Below are 22,048 nucleotides of genomic sequence, written 5' to 3'. Positions count from 1 at the left end.
ATGATAGTAAAACTGAGAAATAGAAAATGATACTAGAGGCAGCAAGGTGGCACAGCAGATACAGTAATGGATTTGCAGTCAGAAAGGGCTACATTCATACATTCTGATGCTTACTTGCTGTGTGACCCTGAGCAAGTCATTTACCCTTCTCTATGTCTCAGTTTTCTCATCTTTGAAAGGGATCTGATAATACTATTCGCCCAGGGTTGTTGTGAGTGCTTTGTAAAACTTAAAATGCTATATAAATGATGTTATAATTATTGTTATTTTATCACACTACTCTGAACTGCTGAGCCAAGAGAGATTTATTGTAAAGCAAAAAGTAGTTAGTCTATTGTGCACTCAATCAGCTACCTCTGCTACTGAAACTTCGTAGTACTCTGACCTTAATGGTGCATGTTATTTAAATTTAGAATACCAGTTTATGATTGTTAAAAATCAACAACGAAGCTAACAGAAGAAGTACTTTTCCTTTAATAGTAGTATTAAAACTGTATTCATCCTGATCAGGCCATCTGCAGTTTTGTGTTTAGTTCAGGATACCATAACTGAAGAGGGGCATTTATCAACTGGAGAAAAGTTCCAGAGGAAGAAAACCAGAATGGGGGATTACATTCAAAACCATCTTACCCAAAGAATGGCTTAAGGAGCTGGTGATTTTACCCTACAGTGGAGAAGGCTTAGGGGAACATGTTACTTGTTTTCAAATATTTGAATGATTGTGATATGGAAGAACTAGTCTTATCCTGTATCCAGGGGTTCAATGGATAGAAGTCACAGGGAGGCAAATTTTGGTTCAGTATTAAGAATAACTTAATAGCCCTGAAAACTGTCTAAAACAGAATACCACTGGAGATGTTAAAGCAGCGGATGGAAAAAATATTCTGGAGAGATATTGGGAGGGGATTCATGTTCTAATCCAAGCATTCCAACGCAAGTACTTATTAAGTGCCTATTATGTGTAAGGCACTGTGCTAGACCCTGAGGATAGAAAGAAAAAATAAAAGACAGTACCAGTCCTCAAGAAGATTACATTCTACTTTGTTAAGGGGAAAGAGTGTATGTGTATATATACACATAAATACAAACATATACATATGTAGTGCAGTATAATACAATACATATAAAATAGATATGTAATATATGATATATAATATATTATACTCATTTCTGGCCAGTGGGGAGAAGCATAGTCATATCCTTGCTAACTAAACAGTCATTAATATAATAAATATAATGTAATGTAATGTAATATAGCAACACAATATACATATGCACACACACACACACACACACACACACACACACATATATATATATATATATATAATAACAGTTAGGTACATAATTATTTGAGGAGGAAAAGAATGTACTAGTGGGACTATAGGAGATGACCCATGAGCTGATTCATGGGGGGACAGCTGGACAAGGATGTAATGTAATACCAAGTTTGGGGAACACAAATAGACTAGTAGAGTAGATGAATAAGAGGTAAGTAAAATAATCCTGGAAAGTTAGGGAAAGGATGGGGCTAAACAATTTCTGAGGTTCCTTCTAACTCTATTATTGTTTTATTCTGTTCTGTTATATTATATCATATTACATTATGCTATAGTACACTGGTTATATGAACTAGGAATTTTCATCCTAAAACAACCTCTGAATTTGACCTGAGATGGGATTGACATTATTAATATTCTAGCTCTTAGGTATTCTTAGTCAAGTGGAGTTTTAAGAAACATTGCTCTTGACTTCAAAGGATTGGTCTTAGGGAAAGAAGTAGGAAAAGACACAAAAATCCATGGAAACAGAAAGAAGGAGGCTGTAATTTCACCTCAGTCTTTTGTGAAATCCTGAATATTCTCCAAGCTGTGTTCTGAGAAAAACACTTGTCTTACTCCATGGCACAGGACCTGATATACAATGCTAGTTCAAAGCCTCTGGGGGAAAATGGACATGCAGACAGAACTGCTCTGGTCTAATGAACCCCCACATGGAAAGTGGCTGCTGCCTGGTGGGCCAGAACATTATCCTTTGTACTGAATGAATTTCAAACAGAAGAATATCTTTTCATGCTCTAGGAAAGACCTAGCAAACCTCTAAAAGTCCCCAACTCTGACTGAAGAGTAACATCCCCTTGTAAATTAGAATAGAGTTGAAGAAAGATAATTTTCTTTCTGGTCCTTTGGGCTGATTTAAAGGAGTGCATATTGACCACCAGAGGGCTCTGGGATGATATCGTTAGAATAAGCTTTATTTTTCCCCTGTATCTAATTAAATGATATAGGAAATAATAGTTAAGTTCTGGGGTATACCCATAACATTTACTTGTATTTCTGTGATCCTTTATATCAATAAATTGTGTAAACTATATTCCTCTTCCGGTCAGGAAGAACTATGTTCATGTTTTGTCCTGTCAGGCATTTCTGATCAGAAAAATGCTTTTCTGTTGGCAGTTGTTTCCCTTGGTGCAGGGTTTTGAGCACAAAAAGGAAACAGGGTGCAGAATGGCATGCTTCCCCAGAGTGCCCTCCTTTGTCAAAGCGGCTCTGATCTCATATCTTCATAAAAGGCAGGAAAGTAACCAGAAGGGATTTCTATCCTCTTCCTGAGACCATATAAGCCACTAGCAGAACAACAAAGATACTGGAAATCATGTCACTCACACAGATTAGCCCTGTTCCTGAGGTTAACTAGGAATTAACTTCCTCTAGCAGAGATCCTAGGCCTCTGGGGTTTGACATGACTATTATATGAACTTTTTGGCAAGCTGGAATTACCAGGGCTTATGTGGTATGTTCCTTACTGCCTGCCCTATGATCAAGAAGGACATTTTGCACCATATAATCTTGCCGTATTGCCCAAGAGAGCAAAACCCAAAGATTTCTAGCTAGCAGACTATTTTTGCATCCAGGAAATATTTCATATTGATATACTAAAGGCTTTCAGCTATGCTTTGCTGTTGCTGTCATCTGTGTTGTTCGTTGTTGTTGTTGTTCAGTACCTTATCTTGCCGGGTGATCTGTAGAATCTTCCTAAGACAGTTCAAATAGAAATGATTCATATTCCTGGCATGGTGTTGCTCTACTGTCCATGTTTCACAGGCATACAACAATGAGGTCAGCACTCTAGTATACCTTCAGTTTGGTAGCAGTCTAATGCCCCTTCTCTGCCACACTTTTCTTCAGAACCTTCCAAACACTGAGCTAGCTCTGTGGCAATCTGTGTGCCAACCTCATCATCACTGTGTTCATCCCTGGAAAGTAAACTGCAATAAAATTTTCTTAATTTGTTGTAACCAATGGTTACACATATAGATGGCACAGTGCTGGCTGGTGGAGAACCTCCATTTTGGGAGTGTTAATTGTCAGGCCAAAATTAGTACAAGTGGCAAAGAATCAGTCTATACTCTGTTGTATCTCATCCTCAGAGGCTGTGTTTAGAGTATCTGTGAACAAAAAGTCACACACCAGTTCTCCCTCCACTTTAGTCTTTGCTTGTAACCTTTTCAAGTTAAATAATTTACCATCAATGCAGTTGCTGACCTCAGTGCCATTTCTGTCCTTGTAGAAGGTGTCCAACAGCATTGCTGAAATCATCATGCTACTCTATATGCAAGGCACTATGCTAAATGCTGACATTAGTAGTAGGCTTCTGCCAGTTGTGGACAACCATGGATCAGTCCCTTGAAGAGCCACAGGCCACAGTGTGCCTGTGCATACTGATACAGGAGCCGCAGCTCCTGCTGCACCAAGGACATGGAAAACTGTGCTCTCTGTTGCCCGTCGGTTCCTGCGTCTCATTCGTTTTTCTTCCTCCAGAGCTTGAAGGCTCATCTTAGCTGTGCACAAGCTGCTCCTGAGTACTGAACTCCATCGGGCGAAGTTCTTGGCCATCTCCTCTCAGCTGCTGGTGTCTATTCCCAGAGCCCTCAAGTCTCACTTGCATACATCTCTGTAGGGAAGTTGGGGATGTCCAGCAGGTCTTTGGCCTGAGGCTAATTCAACATAGAGTAAGTCTTTAGGAATGTGCCTATCTTGCATGCAGTGCACATGACCCAGCCATCGCAGCCCTCTTTGTTTCAGTAGCATGTAGATGCTCAGAAGTTGTGTGCCTTGAAGCACTTCTGTGTTGGTGATCCTATCTGACCAAGATATGCCAAGGATGCACCGAAGACAGCACATGTGGAAGCTGTTAAGCTTTTTCTCTTGTCTAGTGTATGTAGTCCATGTTTCACTGCCATACAGTAAGGTACTCAAACGCTGACATTAAAAATGCAAAAATCACATCATCACTGCCCTCCAGGAGCTTACATTTTGTTGGGAAAATGCAATATTGACATATAAATATAAGATGATTTGAGGAAAAAGAAAGCACACTCAACTCTGGCAGGACCAGGAAAGGCTTTATGTAGGAAGAGCTGCCTAAACAGCCTTGGAGGAAGATAAGAGGAGGTAATGAGGAAGTGAGTCCCAGGTATTAGGGTTAGCCTATGTAAAAATATGGAGAAGGGAGATAGTTTGTCAGGCAAGTTAACAGGATAAAAGTCCAATTTGGCTGCAATTTAGAATATGTAAAAGAGAGTAATCTGAAATAAGCCTGGAAAGTTAAGCTAGGATCATATTGTGGAGGGCTTTATATGCTAAGCAAGGAATCTGTACTTTTAGATGCAATAGGGAGCTACTGAAGATTATTTAACAAAGAAGTAGCATGGCCAGACCTCCATTTTAGGGATATCAATTTGGCTGATGTATAGAGGATGTGTTGGAGAGGGGAAAGACTAAAAAACTTTATTGGGTTCATTTAGGAGCCACCATTGCCACCATCAAAATGTGAGAGTTAAAGGCCTGGACTAGGGCAATAGCCTTGTGAATATAGGGAAGGGAATGGACTCAAGGGGTGCAAGGAAGATGATTGATAAGATTAGAATGGATATTAAGAGGATGAAGGATAGGGAAGAATCAGAGGATAAATAAAGCTCAGCCTAGCACCTAAGCACTACCAATTGATTAGATAAAACTATTCATTGATTTAACATTTTCTAAACATTTGGTATGTGTAGGGACCTATTTGGGGCACTAATAGGGTGATGATGCCATTAAAACATGTGACATTCTCTCTATTCAATTTTGGCATGTTGTCTTTGAGTATGGGTTGTCATCTTTAATTTTTTATTGATTGCTAATACACATTTCATCTTTATTTTTTTGTTTTTGGTGAGGCAATTGGGGTTAAGTGACTTGCCCAGTGTCACACAGCTAGTAATTGTTAAGGGTCTGAGGTGGATTTGAACTCAGGTCCTCCTGACTCCAGGGCTGGTGCTCTAACCACTGTGTCACCTAGCTGCCCCATACACATTTCATCTTGTACACTTTGCTTCTCTTCAAAGACAGTTACTTCTAATAAGTAATAAATAAAAGAGGAAGAAAGAAAAAATATCCACAAAATGAATTAATCTATTTTAAAAGTCTGATGCTATAGGTTGTGTTCCAGCCTAAGGTCTCTGAAATTGGGGAAGATATCTTTTCATCTTTTCTTTGAGATCAAATTTGGTCATGATAATTTTGCAGTATTTAATTTTTATTGTTTTGTTGTTGTTTTTCATTTACATTGTTGTAGTCATTTTGTAAATTTTTTTCTAGGTCACACTTACTTCAGTTTGCATCAGTTCACATCTTCTTATGCTTCTCTGTATTTATGATAGTCTTAATTTCTTAAAGAACTGTAGTATTCCATTATAGGGGTAGCTAGGTGGCACATTGGATAGAGCATTGGGACTGGAGTCAGAAAGACCAGAGTTCAAATCTGACTTCAGAAACTAGCTGTGTGACCCTGGGCAAATTCCTTAGCTTCTGCCTAAACTAGAGAAGGAAATGGAAAAACTATTTCAGTAACTTTGCCAAAAAAACTCCATGGACACTTGATCCACAGGGTCACTCAGACCTGACTGAATAACTGAGCAATAATAAAAATTCCATTATATTTATATAATGCAATTTGTTTAGCTCTTCCTCAGCCATGGGGTATCTACTTTGTTTCCATTTTGCCACTGTGAAAAGTGTTACTATAAATACTTTAGCATGATGAGTCCTTTCTTTTTGTCATTGTTACGTTCAATCTTAAGTTTTCGCCAGTCTGCCTTACTATCTCAGCAGTATTTTTGATGCATTTGCTGTCCTAGTTGAGAAAAATAGTGATTAGGAGAAAAGGGCAGGAATCTTTGTCTGAAATGTTCTTATCTGGTTATCAATCTAGATATGCCTCCTGTACTATATGCCATATACTGGAACCATGTGTAAGGCATATAGCACGATAACCCCATAGATTCCTGGTAAACAACAAACACTAAACCAATATTTGATTTTGAAATGTTTATTAATTATTATCCAATATATTATATATAATTATATTTATATACAATTTATACATATAATTTAATATGTAATTGTATGTTATATACTTATATAACATATTAATTAAATTAATACAATAATTATTAATTATTATAATGAATATTATAGCATCTAAATTGGTGACATTAAGTTTCATTCTTGAGTTCCCAGTAAAAGAAATTTGAATGATGCTACAATTTCATTCCAGAATTCTAAGGGTCATGTTTAAAAATTAAAGTGCTAAAAACCATATTTGTCCTTTGCCCATCTAACTTTACATAGTTAGTTCATGCATTTATCAAATATAAAATCTAGTGATTTAAATTATTCTGACTGACTGGTTTTATACACTCTCTAAAACAGATGTACATTTTGTCATTGAGACCATCAGCACTGGGCCAGTTTTGATATTAGTATGCATGTGAAAAGGAAATAAAAAGACGATTTCAATGATGGAATTCATTTCCCCTTTGATTATGGATCTTCCTTTTCCCCTATGATAATTAAGGAATTCTTCACCCCTTTTTCTTGGGGCTCTTGTACACATTTAAAATGATTTCTTCCTTGATTTAAGCCCTAGAAGAGAAATTCTATTCATTTTTATTATGTCTGCAGTAAAGCCGAGCAGACCCAAATAATTAGGGCACTAGCTGTGGCAGACAATCTGCATGTGAGTGCCCAAGCCTGCTTCTGGTGCCCAGGTGGCTCAGAGGCAACTACTTTGTGACATGAGCCAAAAGGAGACAGTGGCTCATTGGCAACTCTTAAACCTTGATTTGCTCACAGATGACCCATAAATTGAAGGAAACACATTGGGAAATTAATTGCATTGGTTCTATTCCAAATAATAGAATCATAGAATTTAAGAGCTAGAATGAACCTCCATGGCTATCTAGTCTAATACATATCCAAACAAAAATCCCTTCTTTGGCATATTTGACAAGTCCCTGCTTGAACATCTAAAGTAAACGGGATGCTTTTTCCATCTATTGGTTTCTAGCATTTCAACACACAATTCTTTGTTGGCAATATGCTGAAGTCTAATCACACCCACCATGTTTACCTCCATGTTTCCCCCCAGGTGACCCATAACTTTGATTCTTTAGAAAAATATATTATTTCATGGTTCCTAGCCAAAGAGTATCAATGAAGAATATTACTGTCAGAAATATGAGCTTTTAAAAGCCTGGGGTCATTAAAAGCATTATTAATTTTTCCTTCCTAACTTTCTCCCTTCTTTCTTTATTGCTAATGGTGTAGTATATAGAGTCCTGAGCCTGGACTCAGGAAGACCTAAGTTCAAATTTGGCCTGAATTTGTTTAAATGACTGAACAAAGACATTAGCTGTATGACCTGGGTAATTCATAAACAAACAAACAAACAAACAAAAACAAACAAAAAACCCTACTTCTTGACTCATTTTCCTCATCTATAAAATGGGGATAATAGTAGCACCTATCTCATGGGTGATTTTGAAGTCATGGATGAATAAAAAAATATAAAAAGACATGGATGGGCTATAGTCTGTACTGAGATCACAGGTTTGTTTTGTTTTGTTTTGTTTTGGATGCCCACTGCTGGCTATATAATGCTTAATAAATGTTGAGTTACTGATTGGCGGAAAAATTCAAATTCATATTTGATAGGCTGTAATGTCATCTTATATAAAGACCATCTCACTTGGTGTTAACCTAGACTGGATTACTACTGCATTTTTTGGCTATCTTTCTTTTGTGCCACCTACCTAGCATGAGAAAAGTGAGAAGAAGAACAAGGAGATATCATTACAATTTACTGGGCCAAAAGCTGATAGTAAAAACATGATTATAAATGATGAAAATTTAAGTAGTAGACCACCAACTACTGCCTTTTTTATGTCATTAATAATAACAACATAGGAAGCATAGGGATAACTGAAATCAACAGATGATTCCCCAAAAGAATTTCAGCCAAATTTAAACTCCCCCACCCAACATTTTAAAAATTCAATTATTTAGAATAGTAAAACTAGCTTTGATTGCCCCACTTCACTATTATCTCTGTTGTAGGCATAGTAAAACCCCACTATAAAATATTGTGTCAGATTACAGGAGGCCAGCTCTGTCTGGACTCCGGAGTACCTAGATCTCACCAGGATACAGAGAGTCTCTATTCTAAGCGAGGCCAACCTTAGCCTCAGACAAAAGATGCAAGATGACTTTGTAGCTGAGATCTGAACCCTGTGAAAAGGAGTGCCTCTTTCCCCAAATATCTATCTCTCCCCCATACTTTGAAATCCTTTGAGTACAGAGTGTTAAAATACCCTGACAGGGTTAACTTAGACTTTACAAAACGGTATAACAGATTTATATCACATTTATTTTTTAGGGCAATGGGTAGAGGGAGAGGACAGGAAAGCACTGGGCTGGAGAAGGGAAGAAGAGAGAGGGCAAGAGAGGAGTCAGGAAGTCCTAGCTTTTTTATTAACCTCTCTTGGCCTCAGTTTCTTCATCTGCAAAGTGAGGGGTTAGGAGTAGATGACTTTCAAGGTCCCTTTTATCTTATGATCCTTTGTTTCTGGGCAATACTAAAAACTTAGTTCAGAATTTTACTAAGCATGACTAGGCCTCTGATCACAAGCATTGGCCTTGTCTCAACATTATTACAGGGTTCTATCATGGTAACAAAAACTGAAACATCCAACAATAGGCATCAAGGTATGGCCTTGGACAAGTCTCTTCACCTCTCTGGGCCTCAGTTTCTTGATCTATAAAATAAGAATGGTTAGACTTTTGGTAAGTATTGAGAGAGGCTAACTTTATCTTCTCCTCTAGGGGTACCCCTATGGTGTTGGGGTGTTTCTCTCTACTGCCAGGTAGTTGGTGCTGTGGACAAGGAGCTGGGTTTCCTGAGTTCAAATCTGGCCTCAAACATTTACTAGCTGTGTGACCCTGGACAAGTCCTGTAACCCTCTTTGCCTTAGTTTGCTCATTTGGAAAATGAGCTGGAGAAGGCAATGGTAAACCACTCCAATGTCTTTTACAAGAAAACCCTAAATGGACTCACAAAGAATTGGACGTAACTGAAAAATGATCAAACAAACACAACCACCACAAATTGGCTTAAGCCCTCATTCTAAAATGTGGTCAGTAGTCTATCAGTTTCATTTAACCAGTTAGCATCAATTAACTTTTCCAAAAGGATATTTACTTCAAAGACAGAATGACAGAAGTACACACATTTCCCCTCAACACCTTGGTGACATATTCTACCTTCTTGGTCTTTGGGAAGAGTGGGCTCAGACTTAACACAGTTTCTATATAGCAATGGTCCAACCAAGTTCAAATCCAAAGGTGGCATCACTGTTGGATGAGTCATCATCTCATCTTGTAGCTGGGTTGAGTCTTAAATCCAATGCTGTTCAGGTTGCACAACCTGACTTGAATTAGACTCCTAGACTCCTAGACCCTGGGTGATTTGCTCTCCTGATCTTTCAAGACTCACAAGGTTGTATCCTCTCCCTCCCTTCACCTAAGATGAAAGAACAAACACTGAAACAAAGAACTGAAGTATGTATTCATAAAGGTCACATGTTGCCCTGAGGGGAAAAGGACCTAAGGTTTCTCCCCTTATATCATTGTTTCCCACCAAATGTTATATGGCAGTCAGAAGTCACATGAAGAGGAGTAGTTGTTCAGTCATGTCTGACTTTGCGACCTTATTTGGGGTTTCTTGGCAGAGATACTAGAGTGGTTTGCCATTTCCTTCTTCAGCTCATTTTCCAGATGAGGAAACTGAGGTAAACAGGGTTAAGTGACTTGTCCAGGTCACACAGCTAGTAAGTGTCAGAGGCCACATTTGAACTCAGGAAGATGAATCTTCCTCACTCCAGGCCAAGGGCTCTATCCACTGTGCCACCTAGCTGCTCAGAGAGTTAGTAGACTAGAATCAATAACAGAATGTCTGCCCATGCTACAAATTTCTCCAAGGAATTTCCTTTATAGTCATCACCACTTTTCTGGGAGCAGGCTCCTTAGCCTCTACAAGGTGGGAAAATGAATCTCTTGTACGGTACTTATGCTTATAAAGACTGGGCTCAGTGTCCAGGTTCCTATTACAGACTAACTGATCTCTCCCTTCTCACCCCTACCTCTTGGAATCCCTAGTTTCCTTCAAGGTTGAATTCAGTCCTATATGAGACATACCCTCTTTGAAAATGACCACGTATTTATTTTGGGTGCAGTTTGTCTTTATTTAGAGCTCACCCTTTATTTTGTACCTCTTCCTTCCACCAAGTCAAATGAGAGTCCCTTGACATCAGGAACTACTTTGCTTTCCCTCTATATGTCCAACATCTGGCATAGTACCGGACACACAGATGCTGATTGAATTAAGAGATGAGCTGGAGGGAATGTTTGAAGGACAATTAGCGATAATTAATAAGAAAGTTCCTCACTTAATTGCCCCCTGGCTGTCTTATTGATAACATCTATGATGTGTTTAATCTTTTAAGGAATGGCACTTGCACCTTCCACCAAGAATATACACATGCAAAAAACAACAAAACAAAAACAACCCAAAAGCAAAAACCAACCAAAGATGTTCCGATTTGGCTTCTGACTTAAATTTTCCCCTGCCCCTCTCTTGAAAAGAGTTAGGCCAAGTTTCTACAGACTTTTCTATAGAAGGATGATGGCTCAATATACTCTTCTGTCTTTATTATAGGGAGAAGGATATTGAGGGTGGACACTTTTTATTTTCTAAAGTTGGCATTTTTCCTGTAGCACTATAGAGCTTTATTTAATGCAATGGTTTTCTTACAGTAGCCCGAAGTTGAGCACTGCAGGGAAACTAGGAAGGAGCCAGAGGATCCGTTTCAATCTGCTTCCCAATCCCTGCCCCATTTATCCAACTTAGTACAAAAGCATAATATTGTATTGTGACTTAATCACTCATATTTGGTGTGAACTTCATCTCCCTCGATGCTGCTTTCCAATATCTCACACATGTATAGATAGGGCAGAAGCAGAGTGAGAATAAAAAAGGAATCAAACTGCATTCTCTCTGTATGGAAGGTTTCAGAGTTCCTGAATTCCAAGGCTGCTGACCCCCTGCTATGGATCTGATTGCTCTGGTGCAGGGCTGCACTGTGCAAACAGCGCTGAGCTGCACACCCGCAGTCACTGACGGGTTCAGAGTGGGTACGGGAGCATTCGGAACACCTATGCTTTCTCAGGCCAAATCTGGCCGTGATCAATAGTTCTATAGGACCAAGGTAGGAGAAAAACGAAAGGTTCCTCTTCGCGTTGGGGGTCTCACCATCGCTCAGAGTGAGATGTAGGTATCTCCCCCGGGACTGGTTTCACTTGCTTGGTTTTAATAACTCCACTATTACAATACCAGTGACAGATACTTCCGCACGCAAGAGTGTCTCAGACTGTCTAAAACCCAAGATCGAAGAGTCGATTGTTAGGAGCCTGTTTTGCTTTTTCTTTCCCGTATACAGGTTTAGGAGCTAATTCTCCTTTTGACTCTTTTAAGATGCTATCCTCTTGGTCAATTCTCTTGCCCATTCCATCCCTCTGAACACCACTGTAGTGGGGTTAGGGAGGAGGTGCCCCCTCACCTCAAGAAGACCGCAAGGAAAGTCGCCTTTAGCTTGCCTATCTCTCCTTTCCCACTTTTGCTGCAGGGGATGGGGAGCTCCTAACTTTTTGGGGTAAACCTTCCATCTCTTAGTAGTCTGTAGTGAACAGAGGGTCTTTTGGCACACTGGCTCAGGGTGGGTTGCGCGCTAGGACATCTGAGAAACCTTGTCCCTCTGGTCTCCGCTTGGTTTCAGAAAGTGTAGCTTCCTGTGACCTGGGAGGCATTGGACAGCTTCTCCCCGAAGCCAGCTGCAAAAATAGAAAACGTAGGGGGAGGCAGGAAAAGGAAAAGAGGGGTGGAAAATTCATTTCCCCGCGCTTCTCCCGCGCGTGAGGCTCACAGGCGGCCCCAGCAACAGCTGCTTTCGGCTGCTGTGATCCCCAGACAGCCGCACTCCAAGACATTTCTGTTGCCTCTGTGGAAAGCGTCCTTAGAGAGAGCGGCGCGCTGCGGAATGGAGTAAGGGAATACACGAGTCGGGGCTCCGGGAGAGAGGCGGCTGGTGAAGTCCGGCTCTGGTCCTGCCCGGCTCGGCCCGGCCCGGTCCGCACACGCCCTCTAGTGGGGCAGTCGGGACGCCGGCGAGCCTGGGCGTGACGTGGGAGCTCTCTTTAGCCTGCCTGCCGGGGGCACCGCGAGTCAGTTGGGGGAGAAATAGGCAAGCGCTGACCGAGCGGAGCCCCGGCAGCTCGGCGCGCCCGGGAAGGCAAGGGGCGCCGGCGCGCAGTGGGAGCTCTCCGCTGCCCGAGCAGCAGCAGCAGCGGGGTGTGGGGGAGTACTCGAAGAGCCAAGTGTACGGGCACGGCCACGGGCACGGCCGGCGCCTCTGCCACCGCCAGAATCCCGAGCGGAGGAACCAAGGGAAAGGCAGAAGTAGCCGCTGGAGCCAGCCGCAGGGAAGCTTTTGGCACCCCGAGTGCCTCCACCCAACTCTCCCCGAAAGAAGAGCAAAGAAGCGATCTGGGGGTACTGGGGGCAGGGGGGGAGGTCTGAGGACCCTTTCTCCCCCTTGCCCCGGGAGTCACCGGAGTTTCTGACTTCTGCAACTGTTTGCACTTTTTTTCTTTCCCTCCTTTCTCTCTTTTTAAAAACAAGCCACCCCCACGCCCCCGTTTCACGTCCTCCCTGTCTCCCCACGCACCGGCAGCTTTTGCTGGGCCCAGCCCGGAGTCAGCAAAATGGGGCGAGTTGGAACTTGGTTGGCGACTTTGGTTGGACTTTTGCTAACTGCTGGAGGGGAGACGTTCTCAGGTAAGAAGAGGTCTTGCTTATTTGTTGTTGTTTTGGTTTTTGTCGTTGTTTCCTTGAGTCTTAGAGCTCGGGTCTAGGAGACCAAGTGCATGTGTAAGTGTGTGTTTGTATGTGAGTGTGTGTGATTGTGTGTGTGTGTGTGTGTGTGTTTGTGAGTATGCATGAGGGGGGATAGCCTTTGGGTAGTCTGCAGTTTCCGGAAGAGTGGGAGAATAGGGGAGTACGAGTGCCTCGGCTGGGGGAGGGAGAGAGCGAGGCGAAGCTCCGGGCATGATGCCTTTTCCGTTAGACTGGCTGGGTTGTGCTTGTGGAGGAAGGGCAGGAGAGGAGGAGTGGGGGAGGCCGGGAACGGAGGAAACCGAGCAAACTTGAGGGAGCCTCCGGCCCTAGCCCAGCCTCTCCGAAACAAGGACTCTCTTTCTAGGAGCACCTTGCCCCTCACCGCCCCTCTCTCTCTAAGATACTGAGGTGGCACGCACACGCACTGCCTCCAGAACACAAACAGCAAGGAAAACTTTTTCCTTTTTTAAGAGAAAAGTTTGGTATTCCAAGGAGGAGGGCATTGGGGGTTAAGTTTGTATGCGTTCCCCTCTGATCTCTGTGCACACTGTCTGGGGCAGGAGTCGCTCAGACTTACTCGTCTGGCGGCACGCTTTGCTCAGCTGGGATTTGGCAGCCAGCTGGCGGCTGCTGGGGGCCGAGGGCGGGGGGGCGCCCAGTCACTACCTCCGCCCCTTCCCCCCTTCCCCGGCCCCCAGCAGCATCGGGCAAGGCTGCTGCCGCGTGTCGGCCTTGGGAAAGGAAAACGGAAACTTCATCTTTGCTAGAGAGGGCTAAAAATCTCTGGGAGCTTGTGAAGCAGGCAGCCACCCACCCACCGACCCACCCACCCCCTACCCCACTTTCCCAGAATCTAGGGGAGGAAGTAGCTTCCACTTTTCACCATTCTCTTCAGTTTCATCTCCCAGTTACATGATATTTCAATACCCAAATGACACTTGACCTATGTCAGGGTATGCTCACCGGTATCCCCAGGGAACTTCCTAGCTGAGGGGAGAAATTGCTTGTGTTACTATTCAGCCTGATGTGTGTGTGTGTACACACACACACACACACACACACACACACACACACACACACACACACACACCCTACAAGCAGAATCCAGCCCTGTATTTCTGTATAGACCTAACCACTAGAAATCATCCAGAAGCTCCTGCTGGAAGCACTTGGACTGACGTGGTTTCAGATGTTTTTTCCTTAAGTCCCACATTTATTTTATAAAGTGTCCCAAACTTAAGACACATACAGTTAACACTTTTGTTATGCCTCTCCTCTCTGCTGTCTTCCCACCCTCTTGCCCCCATTAGAGAAATCAGTGACTGTGGTTTGGGAATTTGATTTCAAAACTCTTTATAAGTTTAATTGGTGGGAATGAGTAATACTTTTGTTTTTATTTTTATTTTTGTGAAGGCATCTTGCATCCTAAAAAGCCCATTTTTAGCAATTACAGACATCTGGGCTTCTTTGCATCATTGATCTTTTGAAGAATACCAGTCAGGCTTTTGGTTTGCTGAGAGTTGGTATCTCATGTAACTTACTGATATGCAGTCAGTTCCCTTGACTATAGTTGGCAGGCAAGGAGAAGTTGTAGCTGAGTTTGAGGGAGTTTTGCTGATCTGTGCTTTCTTTTCCTTTGAAATAAAAACAGCCTCCCTCCACACACACACTCAGCCTAAATAGTCAAATGTCTTTTTTTCTGTTTTTCCTTTAACATTCTGATAATTGTAGATATCCTGAAGGCATAAAACAAAATGATACACTGTCATGTTGTTGGGAGTTGATGCAAAGTTCTGATCACCATTCTGGATCATGAAGTTACCCAGTTAATGTTATCATGAAAGTCACCAAAAAATACATTACTGTTAGAAGTTTAGTAATTAAAATGCAGAGGGCTTTCCCCTTTTTTTAAGATCCACAATTTCCCACCTGTGATTTGTTTAAAGTTAAGCTACAGCAAATGCAAGTTGAGTGGACTTTAAAACCAGGTGAATGAAAGGTATTGCTCTTTATGTAATATTCAGATTTTGTAAGTGGTCAGCACTGGGGCAGTTTTCCTTCCTTGACTGGTACCTTAAGTGAATACCTTAAACTGAAATGATCTCTGATTAATCACCTTGGACAGGTTTTATTTTGTTTGTTTGCTTTTTAAAAGAATTTTTACCTTCATGTTTCTTTTGGGATTGAATAGCTGTAGCTTTGAGCTATATTTGTTGACATATAATTTTGTTGTGAAAGGCAGAATTCTCCTTAAATATTGTTTTGGAATGAATGGGGAAATTAAAACTGAGATGTAACACAGCTTGAGTGTATGATAAGTATATACATACACGCACACATATACATACACACATCTCCATTTATATTTATATGTATGTATGCACACATTTAAAGTGAAGATAGTGAGTTTTAGAAATGATTTCAATTCTAGTGATGTCTCATGATGCATTTTTTTTATTACTTTTAGCACTTTGGGTGGTCATATACTTTCGATTTGGTCTCTGGTACACCATCTAGTGCTTTGTAGAAGTCATGTATGTTCAAAGGATTATATATTTGAGCTAGCAGGGAGTTTAGAGGTCATGTAGTTCAAACACCCTCTTTCTACAGAGAAGGAAATTGAGTCTTGAGACATTTAGTGACTTGCCCAAAGTCAAAGGAAGCAAGTGGCTGATCCAGAATTTGAACCCAGGTCCTCTCACTCTAAATCCAGTTTTTTCCCCAGAATGCTATGTTTTTGAGAAGAATCAGTGAATGTGACCACCATCTTGAAATCCTGGCAGACCAAATTTGTTTCAAAATGTTGTCTAAAATGTCATAGCTGACTGCTTTCTACCACACATGGACATGAATTGTTGAGGTAGTTATGTAAGCTCCTTGATGGTGACAATTGTGTCTTACAAGTTTGCATGCTCTGCAACACCAGCTACATAGCCTATTGCCCATAGTAAATATACAATAGATATTTATAGGTTGGAATAATTACCTCCAAGTGTTATAAAAGTTATTTCATATTTTGCACTGGCTAAAGGAGATGAGGGGTGTGGGAGAATGATTTCTCAAGTTATGCTTAGTTGATGTTTTTGTTTCCATCAAAATGATTTTTTTCATAACGTTTACATATCAGATCATATTTGATATCCTTAATAATATATGGCAATACTTAAATGTGTAAATAAGGTTTTGGAAAACTGTCACTATATGAAACTAACATTTCAGAATGGGAACTTTTTCATCAAGCTCCCATGACATCTGAAATCAGCTGGATGGTCCAGAAATGATGAAACTGATGTTTTAGATCAATTCCTGAGGTCATCTCTCAAATGATAGAATAGATTGTTCATAATGATGTGCTAAAAGGTATCAGAAATACATTTTACAATAATTTGAATTTTGGTCTATTAAGATTCTGCCTCATATAAATTTATTACTTTTAGAACCCTTTTCGCAGTGCTCTATTAAGGACAAATAACTGAGGCTTGTTTTCAATTCCTAAGCTTTTGCTGATCTTTAAAAACAGATTCCTGAAAGTATACACAGCCAAGTAGTAAGGAGTGAATAGAAATTGTTGTGCTTTTATGTAAAATTCTCTTTTTTCAGATTGAGAAACCAAATAGTTGGCAACATATTTCCCTTTGACCCAATACTTTTTTCAAAGCAGTCTGTGCTGGATGTCTATTGTTATATCTGTCAAATTAGTAAGACTGATTTGTTGAACTTTGTCAGCTTAAAGTATTTTTTTATTTTGCATTATTAGGTAATTGAGATCACGTAGCTGTTTTTTTTCTATTGCTAATACTAGATTTGGCATAGCAAATTTGAAATAGTGAACATAAAAATAATTTGCTTGGAAACATGTAAATCTTTTATCATAGCATAAAGTATAAAAGCAATATTAATTGATCACAAATTGTTCTGATTCTGGAAAAATAAGTGTTTTAACCTAACATATTTAGGGAGTATTTTGTGTTTTCCTAGAGAAAAAAAAAACACATGAAGTATCTAAGAAAGGTATGTGTATATATGTGTATGTGTGTGTGTACACATACACATACACATATATTTATATATAAAATTGTAATGGGGCAGTTAGGTGGCACAATGGATAAAGCACTGGCCTTGGATTCAGGAGGACCTGAGTTCAAATCCAGTCTCACACACTTGACACGAACTAGCTGTGTGACCCTGGGCAAGTCACTTAACCTTCATTGCCCCACCAAAACCCAAAACAAAACAAAACAAAAAAAATAATAATCCTAACAATGATTTTTTGACCTGTCTCAAAATCACATAAGTTCTGTATATTAAACAATAATGTTTTGGTTTAGGTTGTGACCTTAGGGCAAGTCTCTTAACTTCTGTGGGCATCTTCTTTCTTTTTTTTTTTTTTTGCAGGGCAGTGAAGGTTAAGTGACTTGCCCAAAGTCACACAGCTAGTAAGGGGCAAGTGTCTGAGGCCAGATTTGAACTCAGGTCCTCCTGAATCCAGGGCCAGTGCTTTATCCACTGTGCCACCTAGCTGTCCCCAAAGACCATATTTCTTACCTGTAAAATGAGAATTTTGAACTATATGACCTCTGAAGTCTCTTCCAATTCTAAATCTATGAAGAAGTTAGTGTGTATTTTTTAAAATATAATTTAGGCATATTTGTGGTAGCTTTTGAAAAGGTGGATTCGGTCAAGTACATTTTTTCCCCAAAGTGCCATGAGAGTAAATTATAATAAACTATAAGAAATGAAATAATTTGGGAATGTGAGTGATGGTGGGGAAATGCATTATGAAATATTATTAATAATAACAAAAGATCTCATGTATTTTGTAGTTGACAAAGCACTATCTTCATCCCTGATCTTGTGGTACAGTAGGTTATTCAAATCTGAAGGATTTCACTGAACAGATTCTTTAAATCTTTAAAAGTTTAATTCCTATTATTATTATTATTATTACTATTAGTTTCAGAGAGATGAAGTGACTTTTTATGGCCACAGAACTAGTAAGTGGCATTAAGACCAGGTCTTCAGACCCCCCCCCCAAAAAAAATTTCCACTATATGACATTGCTGTTTCCCTTTTATTGTTTGTTTCACTTCTACACAAAGGTATCTTGTTTGAGATACTGGGATTTAAATTATGTGGGGAGAGAAAATATCAAGCTTAGGAGCTAAATATGTTCACCAATAAATGGAAATGTTGCTAGTTTATCAGTAGTGTCATAGCATAATTAATGGTACAAATAATGTGCTGAAGCTTTAAATGTAATTCTAGGGATTATACGGTTTAGAGCTGGAGGGGTATGAAAGTGACCTAGACTAATCTCCTCATTTTGCACCTACAGAAACTGAGGCCCAGAGAGATTAAAGCACTTGACAAGATCCTCTGACTCCAGATTCCACACAGCACACCACACTTTGGAAAAGCACTTCTTTTTAAAACCATCCTTAGGATTTCATCCCATGCCAAAACCTAGTGAGAAACTGTTAGCCCTTTTCAGAGCTGTCAGTGATTTCAAATTTCAGAAACAGGAAAAAAGGAATGCAAAGGATCCCATAAGAAAGCACACCCTTTTCCACTTACATTCTTGTGTTGCTCAGATTTTTCAGCCGAGTCATCAAAAAACCTGAGTAGAAGAACAGTATAAAAAAGTGGGAATTAGTGTTAGGGTGTGGAAGAGGAAACTTTTAGTCATTCATTTCCCTTAGAACTGTGGCTATGTCTATGGATACCACAGCTAAGGCTGAGGCATAATTAAGGGAGAGAGTAAAAAAGATGAGAATAAATGGATAGAAGATGGGAGGGAGTGATTAAAAAACAACCAAACCAGTATATGTAATAGAAGTGTTAGGAAATATTATAAAACTGTTGGGATTTGCTCAGAATGACAGTAACTTTGATCTAGGCCTCATTAGATTCCAAAACAGAGTTTGATTCCACCGTGGTCACTTAGTGACACCAATTACCTTTTAGGCTTACTTCATATTTCATTCATCTTTAGCCTTTCCACTTTTAGTAGGTCATTTAAGAAGTCAGTCAGTAAATAGGCACTTATTAAGTGACTATTATGGGCCACACATTGTGCTAAGTGCTGGAAGTTTGTTGATTGGTCTGAGTTGAATAGGATTTAGACAAAGCTTAAATCATCATTGGTGTTATTTAGTTATTTTCAGTTTTCTTGGTAAATATACTGGAGTAGTTTGCATTTTCCTCCTCCAGAACATTTTCCAGATGAGGAAACTGAGGCAAATGGGGTTAAGTGATTTGCCCAGGGTCACACACTCTCTATAAACTCTGCCACCTAGATGCCCCATCATCATAGTATCTATTAAAGAAATAGCTTCATACAAAGTAATGATAAAATCCATCCATTAATCTCTTAGTTCAGCAGTGACAATGCTGTAGAGATGCTGTTGTGAATGTCATTCTGCTGGATACTTTGCTAATTCATCAGTTGTGATAGACCGTGTAATAATAACCCTATCTGGGGAAGATATTGGCTTAGAGGGAAATCATTTCCTATCCCATTATCAATATCTGCTAATATAATTTCAGCTATAACATTGATATTAATAATTGTACATTGTGACCAGGGTGATGAATATTTACTGTAGCATGCATACTTGTTGACACGCCCTAATAAGCTTATGATAAATAATGCCTTTCAAAACAGTTAGAATGTTTTTAAAGGTCTGTGTACTAGTCATTTTTAGAAGCTTCCCAAAGTGGGGATCTTTTTAGTAGAGAAATGAGAAATTATAGATATACAGATTGAATGTTACAATTGGAATTTACATTATTGGGTTTTAGTTATTTGTATTTTGTAATTGACATCTATTTTCATTGATATTTTTATATCTATTATGTATATGTATAAAACATATATAAAGAACAGATTAGTCTTTTTTTCTTATAGTTGATAAGACTGTCTTTTTCCCAGCTTTCAGTTAAATGGAGGTGTGAATGATTTCACTGAACAAATTCTTTAAAAGTTTAATTCCTGTTCCCATTATTATTATTATTAATTATTTAGGCCTGCTTTCCTTCAAACAGCTAGCAGTCCAATTCCTCTTCTTCCTGCTGTGATCTGCTGCTGATCACTAGGTGTAGCTGCATCTCCAAGTCCACTGCACTGTGCCAAGAAATACACAGTATTATATATACACGGAGCTTACTGGGCTAGGTTCACTTGCAGTCCAAGGAATGTAAAGTATTTAGTATTTTCTTAACCATATAATACCTTGATGTGCTTGCATGAGTTTCTTTGAAGGCGTATAAATTTTAACTCCTTACTGTACAATAATCTCTCATTTTTCATGGAACAGACTGTGATAAAGTTCGGATTTGGCCCTAATGACAACTTTAGAATGGAGCCTTAGAGTAGCTGTGGTAATGAACTACTAGAAATTTTTTTTTGACATATGATATGTTGCTGCTGGTTTATATATAGCAGTTGTAACTGGGAGGGATAATGCAGGTTTGCCAACTAAGCGAGGTTACATGTTAACCTCATTAGTCTGGCCTGTAGTGTGCTTGAACAACATTCAAGTAATGCCTGGCTATTTTAAAACACATTAGCTTTTGCTTGGATTCATTGGAATCTAGACTCATTCAACCATTATTTAAGGGTCTAAACTATACTAAGCACTGTGTGTGAGTATGTGTTTGACTGTGTATGTGTGTGTGTTGAGGGTGGCAAACAGTTATGAATAAAACATAATTGTTGTTGTTCAATCCTTTCAGTCTTGTATGACTCTCTGTGACCCCATTTCAGTTTTTTTTGGCAAAGACACTGGAGTGGTTTTCCATTTCCTTCTCCAACTCATTTTATAGATGAGGAAACTGAGGCAAATGGGCTTAAGTGACTTGCCCATGGTTGCACAGCTAGTGAGTATTTGAGTCCAGATTTGAACTCAGAAAGATGATTCTTCCTGACTTCAGGCCTGGTACTCTATCCACTGTAACACCTAGCCAAGCTCCCCCCATTGACAGCATATACTTCCATTATTAGATGATTCTGTGATCTCGTAGATGTGAATTCTTTAGCGGTGAAAATCATAATCCATCCAGGCTTTTTTGTAGTCTGATGTTCTTGACCATTTTCCTCCCACAGATTTCCCATAAGTTCCCACCAATGTGGTTACTCTTACTAACTAGACAGAGAACATTCTAGGTCAAGTAAAGGCATTTAATGATATAGCATAGTTATCAACATAAGAATAAAACATTATCTTCTTTAACTTAATTCCACTCATACAAATACAGAGGCTACCAGTGAGAAAGCAATTAATCAACAAGTATTTATTAATCGTCTGCTATGTGCTGGTGAGCCGACATGAAATGATTCCTATCTTCAAAGAGGTTACATTCAAGTGGAGAGACAATGTATACAATAAGTATCATATATATATATATATGTGTGTGTGTGTGTGTGTGTGTGTATTTATACCTGAACACAGATATATACATATATACATGTGTGTATCTATTTATCTATATTAAATCACATGCAATGACTGCAGAGCAAAATGTTTGGGGATAACAGAAGGAACTAGCAGCTGAGAAATCAAGAAAGGTTTTGTGTAGAAAGTTTCAACTGAACAGAATTTTGAAAGACATGAAGATGGAAGAGAAGGAAAGTGAAATAAGAGTGAACTCCATACAAGGATTATTAAAACTTATTTTGATTATAGTATTGTGTGAATCAAGAGCCATAGTTGGAGAT

At 39.7% G+C, this 22,048-nt stretch overlaps 1 protein-coding gene across 10 annotated transcripts in view; it reads left to right on the top strand.

Moving 5' to 3' along the window:
• The first annotated feature begins 12,651 nt into the window (after nt 1-12,651).
• Nucleotides 12,652-22,048, top strand: part of PTPRM (protein tyrosine phosphatase receptor type M) — a 1,039,589-nt gene continuing 1,030,192 nt past the window's right edge. For 5 of the 10 annotated variants that reach the window (XM_043975662.1, XM_043975660.1, XM_043975658.1 and 2 more), the window contains exon 1: nt 12,653-13,272. In XM_043975662.1, the coding sequence (XP_043831597.1) occupies nt 13,200-13,272 (73 nt within the window). In that variant the 5' untranslated portion in view covers nt 12,653-13,199. Of the gene's footprint in view, nt 13,273-22,048 lie in introns of all 10 variants that reach the window. The other 5 variants (XM_043975661.1, XM_043975656.1, XM_043975655.1 and 2 more) reach the window with 2 other exon arrangements.

The sequence above is a fragment of the Dromiciops gliroides genome, chromosome 1 (genome assembly GCF_019393635.1).
Source record: "Dromiciops gliroides isolate mDroGli1 chromosome 1, mDroGli1.pri, whole genome shotgun sequence".
NCBI classification, from domain to species: Eukaryota; Metazoa; Chordata; class Mammalia; order Microbiotheria; family Microbiotheriidae; genus Dromiciops; species Dromiciops gliroides.
The sequence above is the reverse complement of the archived record's forward strand: the minus strand, read 5'-3'. Positions and strand labels throughout refer to the sequence as shown.